The 11,754-nt window shown below is 36.2% G+C and overlaps 1 protein-coding gene across 1 annotated transcript; it reads right to left on the bottom strand.

The window, feature by feature from the left end:
• Positions 1-10,201: 10,201 nt before the first annotated feature.
• Positions 10,202-10,795, bottom strand: LOC131276135 (olfactory receptor 14C36-like). The gene has a single exon (XM_058288538.1). It carries the CDS (start codon positions 10,793-10,795, stop codon positions 10,202-10,204), a length of 594 nt encoding a protein of 197 aa, XP_058144521.1.
• Between the last annotated feature and the right edge of the window lie 959 nt (positions 10,796-11,754).

Here is an 11,754-nt window from a genome sequence, read left to right as displayed (position 1 = left end):
CAAAATGTATTCACCAAATGCAATTAATATGCCACAATGATGAAAGAAGTTGTTGATGTGGGAGGAGTGGGGAGGTAGGGTGTGGGGTATATGGGAACATCTTGTATTTTTTAATGTAACATTTTTTGTAATCTATGTATCTTTAAACAAAAAAGACAATAAAAAATGAATAGTAGAAACAGAAAAAATAGTTGTTGAGATGCTTGAAGAAGTGGTAGTCAGTTGACAAGAGGTCAGGTGAATATGGTGGGTCAGGCAAAACTTTTAAGCCCAATTCATTCAACTTTTGAAGCATTGGATGTGTGATGTGTAGTCAGGCATTGTCATGGAGAAGAATTGGGCCCTTTCTTTTGACCAATGCTGGCTGCTGGTGTTGCAGTTTTCAGTGTAACTCATTGGTTTGCCGAGCATAATTCTCAGATGTAATGGTTACACCAGGATTCAGAAAATTATAGTAGATCAGAATGGCAGCAGAACACCAAACAGTGTCCATGAACTTTTTGTGTGTGCAAGTTTGGCTTTGGAAAGTGCTTTAGAGCTTCCACTCTGTCCAACCACTGAGCTGGTTGTCACCAGTTGTACAAAATCCACTTTTCATGTCCCATCACAATCTGATCAAGAAATGGTTCATTGTTGCTGTGTAGAAGGGAAGACAACACTTCCAAATGGTGATTTTTTAGAACTTTTCAGTCAGCATATAAGACACCCACTTCTTGAGCTTTTTCCCCTTTCCAATTTGCTTCAAATGTGGAACGACCATAGAATGGTCAATGTTGACCTTTTCAGCAACTTCTCATATATTTACAGGAGTATCAGCTTCAATGATTGCTTTCAATTAGTTGTTGTCAGCTTCCAATGGCGAGCCTCTATGTTCCTCATCTTCAAGACTCTCGTCTCCTTTGGAAAACTTACTGAACAACCTATGCACTGTACATTCATTAGCAGTTCCTGGGCCAAATAATGTTATGAGTTGTCTCTGCTGCTTTATGACCCATTTTGAACTAAAATAAGAAAATCATTTAAATTTGCTTTTTGTCTATCATCATTTCCATATAAACAGCAAGTAATAAATCATTAACAAAAAACATAAAGCAAGAAATGCACATTAAAATTATGTTTAACATAACCGCATTTATCTAAAAATATTTTCCAAAATCAAATGGCAAATTTCAACATGCAAAACCACAATTCCTTTTGTGCCAACCTAAATAAAAACTTTGAATGTTAATGGCTTAAACTCTCCAATCAAAAGACTTAGACTAATAGAATGGATGAGAAAATATGAACCATCTCTAAGTCGTCTATAAGAGACTCACCTCAGATGCACAGGCATAACCAGATTAAAAGTGAAAGACTACAAAAAGATATTCCATGAAATAATAACCAAAAAAGAGCTGGAGTAATGATACTACTATCAGACAAAATAGTTTTTAAATACAAAACTGTTATAAGGGATGAAGAAGGCCATTATATATTAATAAAAGAGGCAATTTACCAAGAAGGAATAATTATACTAAATATTTATGCACCCAACCTGTGTGCCTCAAAACATATGAAGCACAAACTGGTAAAGCTGAAGGGAGAAATAGATGTCTGTACAATAATAGTTGGAGTCTTCAATACACCATGCTTTCTATTGGATGGAGCATCTGGACAGAAGATAAATAAAGACACTGAAAGCTTAAATAATATAAGTGAACTAGACCTAAATGTTATCTATAGAGAATTGCTTCCCAAAACAGCAGGATATATATTCTTTTCAAGTTCTTATGGATACTTCTCTGAGATATAGCATATTTGGATCACAAGGCAAATTTCAATAAATATAAAGAGATTAAAATTATACAAAAATCTTCTCTTGATCAATAATGAATGGAAAAAGAGAAAACTGATAAATTGATCATTATAAACCACACACTCTTAAGCAGTAGATCAAAGAAGAAATTCCAAGTGAATTCAGGAAATATTTTGGGATGAATGAACATGACAACACGACATATCAAATCCTATGGGACATCACAAAGGCATTGCTAAGATGGAAAATTATAGACCTCTATTTTTACAATATAAAAGGGGAAAGAGCTAAATTTGAAGATCTAATTGCACACCTGGAGGTACTAGAAAAAGAACAGCAAACTAATTACAAATGAAGATGAAGGAAAGAAATAGTAAAGATCAGAATAGAAATAAATGTAATGTAGGACAAACAAGAAATAGAATGAATCAACAAACCAAAAGCTGGCTCTTTGAGAACATCATCAAATTCTACAAGCACTTAGCTATACTGACAAAGAAAAAAAGAGAAGATATAAATAAATAAAATCAGAAATGATAGGGGGACATTACCACAGACCCAGCAGCAATAAGAAAGACACTATGAATAACTCCAAGCCAAAAGAACAGACTATGTAGATGAGATAGACAAATTCCTGGAAACACAAGAACCACTGACCCTAGAAGTCCTCAACAAAACAATCACAAATGAAGAGATGAAATAGTCGTCAAAAACCTCCTACAGTTAAAAAATCTGGGACCAGACAGCTTCACAAGTGAATTCTACTCATCATTCAGAGATCATTGCTCAAGTTCTTCCAAAACAATAAACAGGAAACTATGGTACCAAACTCATTCTATGTAGCCAACATCACCCCAATATCAAAACCAGATATAGATGCTACAAAAGAAGAAAATTACGGACAATATCCCTAATGACTATAGATGCAAAAATCCTCAATGAAATACTTGCAAACTGAATCCAAAAGAACATTAAAAGAATTAAATGCCATGGTCAAGTGGATTTTACCTGGGTATGCAAGGATAGGTCAACACAAGGAAATCAATTAGTGTAATAAACCACAATGATAAATTGAAGAAGAAATATCACATTATCAGGAAACAGACTTGGCCCAGTGGTTAGGGCAACCATCTACCACATGGGAGGTCCGCGGTTCAAACCCCGGGCCTCCTTGACCCGTGTGGAGCTGGCCCATGCGCAGTGCTGATGCGCGCAAGGAGTGCCCTGCCACGCAGGGGTGTCCCCCGCGTAGGGGAGCCCCACGCGCAAGGAGTGCACCCATAAGGAGGACCGCCCAGGGCGAAAAACAGTGCAGCCTGCCCAGGAATGGCACCGCCCACACTCCCTGTGCGGCTGACGACAACAGAAGCGGACAAAGAAACAAGACGCAGCAAAAAGACACAGAGAACAGACAACCAGGGGAGGGGAGGGGAACTAACTAACTAAATAAATCTTTAAAAAAAAAAAAAGAAATATCACATTATCCTCTTGACTGATGCAGAAAAAGCATTTGACAAAATACAGCACCCTGCCTTAAATAAAAAAAATTCAAAAGATAGGTACAGAAGGAGGTTTTCTCAACATGGTAAAGTACATATATGAAAAAACTATAGCTAGCATTGTACTCAATGGTGAAAGAATGAAAACTTTCCTGCTGAGATCAGGAACAAGACCAGAGAACAAGACCAGAATGCCCACTGTCCACACTGTTAATTAATATTGTGCTAGAAACTGTAGCAAGAGCAATTAGACCAGATGAAAATCAAAAAAACACCCAAGTAGGAAAGGAAGAAAAAAGCTTGCACTATTTGCTGATGATATGATCGTATATCTAGGAAATCCTGAAAAATCCACAAAAAGACCAATGGAACTAAGAGATGAATTCAGCAATGTGGCAGGACACAAGATTAATACCCAAAATTTGACAACATTTGGTAGCACTGATGTGCTTTCTGAGAATGGATAAGAAAAATAATTCCATTTATAATAACAACTAAAAAAATTAAATATTTAGCAATAAACTTACCCAAGGCATAAAGGCCTTGTATTAGAAAACTACAAACTATGGCTAAAAGAAACAAAAGAAAACATAAATAAAGGAAGAGATATTCCGTGTTCATGGATTGGAAAATTAAATATATTTAAGACATTAATTCTATCCAAACTGATTTACAGATTCAACACAATCCCAATAAAAATCCTAATGGCATTTTTGCAGAAATAGAAAAACCAATTATCAAACTTATTTTGAAGGGTAAGTGCCCTGAATAGCCAAAAAGCCCTTAAAAAAGAACAAAGGTGGAAGATTCTCATTTCCAGACTTCAAAGCATATTACTTACCTACAGAGTTAAAAGCAGCTTGGTATTGGCATAAAGACGGACACATTGACCAATGGAACCAAATTGAGAACTCAGAAAAAGACTCTAACATCAAAGTCAAGGGACTTTTGACAAGGCTGTCAAGCCCTCCCAAGAGGGCCAGAAGAGTCTATTCAGCAAATGGTGCTGGGAGTAATGGGTAGCCATATCTACAAGGAAGAGGACCAATATCTCACACATTATTTAAAAAATAACTTAAAACACATAAAGGACCTAAATATACAAGTGACAGCCATAAAACTCCTGGAAGAAAATGTTGGAAAACATCTTCAAAGTGTTCTAAAACCTTGTACTAAAAGCATGAACAATGAAGTAAAAAAAAAAAAAAGGTAAATTGGACCTTCTGAAAATTAAACTCTTTTGTACCTCAAAGGACTTTGTCAAAAGGATTAAAAGGCTGCTGACTCAATTGTAGAAAATATTTGGGAATCACATATCCCATATGGGATTAGTATTGATGACATATAAGGAGATCATACAATTCAACAATAAAAAGACAAACTACCTTATTAAAAAATGGGCCAAAGACTTGAAAAGATGGTTGCCCAAGGAAGAAGAACAAATGAAAGAAACATATGAAAAAAATGTGCAACATCCTAGCAATTAGGGAAATGCAACTCAAAACTACAATAAGATATCATTTCACACCTATTAGGCTGGCCACTATTAAAAAGTTGGAAAAGTGTAAATGCTGGAGAGGATAGGAAATATGGAAATGTTTATTCATTGCTGTTGGGAATGTAAAATGGTGCAACCACTGTGGAAAACTGACAGTTCCTAAAGAAGTTAAATATAGACTTGTCATATGACCCAGAAATACCATAACTAGGTATATATTCAGAGAACTGAGAGCAGTGACATGAATAGACACCTGCACAACAATGTTCATAGTGGTGTTATTTACAATAGCCAAAAGTTGGAAACAACCCAGATTGTCCATCAACTGATGAATGGGTAAATAAATTGTGGTGTATACACACGATGGAATATTATTTAGTTGTCAGAAGAAATGGCATCATGAAGCATTTGACAACATGGACTAACCTGAAGGTCAATATGTTGAATACAGCAAGCCAGGCACGAAAGGGCAGATACTGTGTGATTGCACTATTATGGAATAAATATATTATGCAAACTCATGGAGTTAATAATTAGAATATAGGTTACCAGCAAATTGAATGATGTTAGAGAATGGAAGCTAATGGTTAATCTGTGCAGAACTGGTTAAAAGGTAGTTTGCAAATCTTTGAAAATGTATGGAAATGGTGAGAACATATCATACTGTTTGTGACTAGCAGAGCTATTGTATGGTTATTAGAGTGATTGAAAGGGAAAGCTTAAGTACATATGTATTACTAGACGGAAAGCTAAAAAATGTAACTTGGGATTGTATAAAACTGTGAAAACTCATGTAAAATATGAATGTGGGTGATATTGCATATATAAGACTTTTTACAATTATGTGTATAAACTAGAGAGAAGAAAACAATATCAGCTATGTTAAAAGATGATCATTAGTTGTAAGAGAATTTTATATATTATATCACTAAGTCAATGCCAGAGTATTTGTGTGTTTTAGATTGAACTGTATTCTAGATATGACCTGCAGTATGTTCTACCTTTTGATAAAGTGCTTTGTCACATTCTTGGTAATGTCATTTGACCATGAAAGTTTTATTTTGATTTGATTCTAAAAGTTCTATTTTTGTTTTTGTTTCTTCTGCTTATGGTGTTATATCTAAGAATCCCATGGTTAATATGTGGTCATTAGGTATCACTCTTACAACATTTCTAGTATTTCTAGTTGTATCCCATATACAGAGTGTTATGATCCATTTTCAGTTAATTTTTGTGTTGGATGTGATAACAGAGACCAAATTATTTTGCTTGCCTTTAGATATCCAGTTTTTCCAGCACCGTTTGTTGAAAAGACTATTATTTTACCAATTGATTTGTCTTGGGCCCCTTGTGGAGAATTTATGTTAATTTATGGATCTATTTCTGCACTATCAATTGTTTTTAATGCTATTATAAAGGGAACTCATTATTTTAACTTATTTTTTATTTGTCATTTATACATTTTTTTGCATTGTGATTAAGGACATTACATCATCATTGTGTGCTACCATCACCAGCATATATTAACAAAATGTTTTCATCATTTTAAATAGATACCTGTCCCATTTAAGCAAAAATATCCATTGCCCCCCTCCTGCCATGCCCAGGTTATCTCAAATCCACTTTCTGTCTCTATGAATGATTTTACTCTATATATTTAATATAAATAGAATAATACAATAATTGTGCTTTTTGTCTGCATTATTTTGCTTAGTGAACAGTTTTCAAGATCCATTCATGCTGACCATTTATCAAATTTCACTCTTTTTACTGAGGAGTAATATTCCATTGTTTATCCATTTATTTGTTGATGGATATGAGTTATTTTTAACTTTTGGTTATTGCAAGTAATGCTTCTATAAACTTTGATACCCAAATATATGATTTTTTTTTTCAAATTTGGGGATATATATCTAGGAGTGGAAATGCCAGGTCATGTGGTAATTCTTTGTTTAGCTTGTTGAGAAAATGCTGAACCATTTTCCTCAGTTGTTATATCATTTCACCTTTCAATCAACAATGTAATGTATTTCAGCTTCTCAGCAGCAGCATCAAAACTTGTCATTTTGCATTTTGAAAGTAATAGCCATCTGAGTCATTGGAAAGGGGTATCTCACTGTGATTTTGATTTGCAGTTCTTAAATGGCTAATTATATTGAGCATATTTTCATGTCTTTACTGACCATTTGTATATGTTCTCTGGAGAAATGTCTGTTAAAGTCCTTTGCCCACATTTTAATTTGGTACTTTGTTCTATTGTGTGGAATTGTAGGGATTTTTTAAAAATTTTTATTAAAGAAGTTGTGAGCTCACAAAACAATCATGCATGTTGTGCAGCACTGCCATACAACACCCCTTCACCTTCACCTTGCAATGTTCTGGAAAATTTGTTGCAGATTTTGAAAGAACATCATCAAAATATTGCTTCTAACTATGGTCCACAGGTTACATTTGGTGTATTTTTTCCATAAACTTCCTTATTATTAACACCATGTTATTAGTATTATACATTTGTTGTATTTCAGGAGAGAACTCTCTCATATTTGTGCTAGTAACCATAGTCTCTCACTGACCACATGGTTCACTCTGTGATACAGTTCCATGCCTTGTACAATTCATCAAAAATATATACTCTGCTAAGATGGAGTTGAAGAAGGACAACCACCACACCATGGAGCCTAGAGGGATTACAACTGAAAATGGGAGGATTGCATCCAGCATCCATGTGGAATCTGAGCCTCCTCTTGACATAGAGGTGCAATGGACACAACCAATCCAATGTCCACATAGAAGAGGTGGCATTGGATTGGGAAAAGTGGACATGGTGGCTGATGGGTATGGGGAAAGGCAGGAAGAGATGAGAGGTGGAGGCGTCTTTGGGACATGGAGCTTCCCTGGATGGTGCTTCAGAGGTAATCACCGGACATTGTAAATCCTCACAGGGCCCACTGGATGGAATGGAGGAGAGTATGGGCCATGATGTGGACCATTGACTATGAGGTGCAGAGGTACCCAAAGATGTACTTACCAAATCCAGTGGATGTGTCATGATGATGGGAACGAGTGTTGTTAGGGGGGGGAAAGGGGGAGTGGGGGGTGGGGTTGAATGGGACCTCACATATATATTTTTAATGTAATATTATTACAAAGTCAATTAAAAAAAAAGAAAAATATATATATACTCAGTGGAATTTGTGTTCCTGAGTGTGATGAAGTTGGACTCAGATATGACCTTTGTACACATGCCTCTTCTGTTACTTTTACCAGACTTATGGTTGGTATTTGGGTTGGTGTATACTCAGGAGACCTGAATTTCTGGACTATCCATGTGACAGCCAGGCTCTGAGCCTCAGCAGACTTGTTACTCCTACCCTCTGTTTTATTGGACTTACCCTGGCCAGATAACAAGGAGGTGAAGAAGATCAGCCACCACACCAGGGAGCCAAGAGTGCCTCTAACTGAAAGCAGAATTACATTCAGCATCCACGTGGAATCTAAGCCCCCTCTTGATGTAGAGGGGGACTAGACTTAACCATCCCAGGGTCCACAGGATGGAGGAATAGAATATAGATTAGAGTGGACTTACTGGTGTTCTGCTGGGCAACTATTGTGATTCATAAGGGAAGAAATTGTAATATCATGTGGAGAAAGTGGCCACAGTAGCTGCTGAGGGCAGGAAGAGGGAAGAAGAGATACAATATGGGTGCATTTCCAGGATTTGGAGTTGTCCTAGGTGGAGCTGCAGAGACAGATGCTGGACGTTGTGTGTCCTGCCATGGCCCACTGGTGGACTGGGGGAGAGTGTAGACTGCTACATAGACCACTGTCCATGTGGTGCAGCGGTGCTCCAAAATGTATTCACCAGGTGCAGTGAATGTGCCATGATGATGGAAGAGGTTGTTGATATGGGAGGGGTGGGGTAGGGGGGGTGGGGGATATATGGGTCCTCATATTTTTTGAATGCAACATTTAAAAGATAATAAAGACAAAAAAAGAAATAAATGTATAATCAGGGGAAATTTGTAACATGAGTAGAATAATTTGTAAGTGTAACTTATCAAGCTCCTTAGGGCAGACATAAAGTTTCTGTAGAAAAGCGCATAGTCCTGCCTACTATGATATTAACCAGATCTTTTCGTTCTTCTTTGTAAAGAAAAATGTATGATTCAAACAAACAAACAAACAAATGAACAAACAAACTATATATATATACTCAGTGGCTCTCAGTTTCATCACAGACTTGTGCTATCATCCTTTCAGACAATGTTTCCATTACTCCAAAAAGAGATATACATATTTGTGGTGTTTATTTTATTAACCTTCTTATTTAACATTTCTGATTACCTGCATTTGTTCTGTGAATTTTTGTTTCCATTTATTGCCATTTTTTTATTCTAATGCAGTTTTGCTCCTACATCCTGATATTGTCAAATATATTTCAATTCCATATGTGGTGAACTAATTCTCTACATCTCTAAAAGTCATGGACCTACAAATTGCATCAACAATGAGATTATTTGCCCATAATTTTAATAGGAATTAAATAGTAAATATCCATATCATATACAGGTAAGTAGGTATGTGAATAGAATTTTGTTGGCAGAAGTATAAATTTGCCATCATTTTGATAAAGCTAATTGGTGATATTTACAAATATGTAAAATCTATTTTCAGTTTTTATCAAATTATTTATTTTAGAAACATTTTCATATGTGAACAAAAATTCAGGTACAATAATATTGAAATTATTCTTGAAACTTAAGAAGAAGGTTTTTATTGAGAACTGTCTGTTATTTTATTTCATATAAAAGTTGCATTGAAAGAAGAGGATGAAATTCAAGCAGACTTGATTTGCACACACTTGCCAAGTCTCACATGATTCAACCTCATTGATAATATTTTTGATTTATGACACATATTAAAAGCTTCACACTAAAGCCCAATATATACCCAACTCACACAACAAATGTGAAAATGTATATGCAAAGCAACATCTGGAGATAAGTGTCTCCTAGGTCACCCACTATATGTGTTTTGTTCCTCTGGTTGTCACACAGCTCACACAGTTCTTCAGTGACTGATTCCATTTCAGAACATCACACAAAAGAAAAGACTTTGAAAAATGACACAATTTTCTTTACTTGGCTACTGATTGATTATCTATTAAGTCCCTTTGTGATAATTCATCAACAGTGGTACATACCCTGATTAGGTTAGAGTTCAGATTGCTTTACAAAAAGTGTTTTTAAAAAGATCAAAGATAAACAGACATAAACACTGGGAGGGAAAGACCTGCTCTGTGATCAAGGGGGAGCACTAATGAATCCCAGGTAAACAGAAATTCCCTGAAATGTTAGTCTGAGAATTGATTTTTTTTATGATTGAAAAATTCAGCTTCAAACAACTATGCTATCGTTTTCCTGAGTAAAGCTTTCTCCTCATAACTCTCTTTACAGCTTCCTTTATCCAGTTGTTTCTAAGACTACAGATGATTGGATTCAAGAAAGGAGGGACTATAGAATAGAACACAGAAGAGAGTGTATCCTGAAATGTGGGTGAGCTGGAGACTGGCTTCACATACACAGCAGCACCTGCGCTGACAAAAATTGTTAACACAACGATGTAAGGGACACAGGTGGAAAAAGCCTTTCTTCGCTCACCCCTGGTTGGAAACTTGAGCACAGTAGAAAATATGTGAATATAAGACATGATGATGAAGGCAAAGCAGCCACCAGCAATCACCACTGAAGAGATGAAAATTAAAATTTCATTGTTTAAAGTGTCAGTGCAGGAGAGCTTCAGAAGAGAGGACAGGTCACAGAAGAACTGGTGGACTATGTTGGACTGACAGAAGGACAGCCTGAATGTGTTGCCAGTTTGGAATCCAGAGTGGACCAGATCACTGAGTACAGAGGCCAGAGTCATCTGGACACAGACCCGAGGGTTCATGATCACGGGGTAGTGGAGGGGCTGGCAGATGGCCACATAACGGTCACAAGCCATGATTGTGACAAACAGCAGCTCTACTGTCACAAATATGTCCACGAGGAAGAGCTAAGCTGTACATCCAGCCATGGAGATTGCCGTGCTGTCAAGCAGGAAGATGACACATGCCTTGGGGACTGTGACAGAAATGTAGCACATGTCTAAAACAGACAGATTCCTAATGAAGAAATACATGGGGGTATGAAGTTTCCAATCAAAGGTGATTAGTATGACAATGAGAAGATTCCTCACCAGGGTTGCAAAGTACATCAGTAATAACAGCAAGGCATGTAAGACTCTGAGCTCCCACACATCAGAAAACCTTGTAAGCAGGAATTCAGTCACTGTGGTGGAGTTGGGCATCTTAGGAAAATTTCCCTTGGCCATGAAGAGTCAGGTAAATAATCCCTAAGAAACATGGAAGATTCACATGTGGAAGGAATTAATCTAAGCTCATATATTGCCTCACATTAACACATTTATATTCTATTAAAATGTTTTGGTCAGGTTATAACATACTTCCCATTCTCCTTTGGGCTCCCTGCCTTTTACACTTGTCTTCAGAATTGGCGTAGCAGTAAAATGTAATATTTACAAGCTTGTGCATATGTTTGCATCTCTTTCTATCATTTACTAGTTAAAAATGTATCTACCGGAAGTTAAATATTTGCCCAGAACATTAAAAAGATTTCATATAGGTAATTTCTATTCATCCCCATCTCATTAGTCAGGTTTTGTGTATGTTAATATTTATGATAATGTGATAACCTTTTAAAATCTGAGTAAAGGTTGGAGGGTACTATTTATTCAGAGCTTATCAATATATTATAATCAATTATGATCCATTCCATGACCACTAAATCATTCCCATTAAATGCCACCATATATTTCTCATGCTTCTCCATGTACTCCTTGAATGTGCATAGGTTTCTCTATTCAAAAGAATCACTTACAACTCTTGATATGTAGATATTATC

Source organism: Dasypus novemcinctus, chromosome 26 (assembly GCF_030445035.2).
Source record: "Dasypus novemcinctus isolate mDasNov1 chromosome 26, mDasNov1.1.hap2, whole genome shotgun sequence".
NCBI classification, from domain to species: Eukaryota; Metazoa; Chordata; class Mammalia; order Cingulata; family Dasypodidae; genus Dasypus; species Dasypus novemcinctus.
The sequence above is the reverse complement of the archived record's forward strand: the minus strand, read 5'-3'. Positions and strand labels throughout refer to the sequence as shown.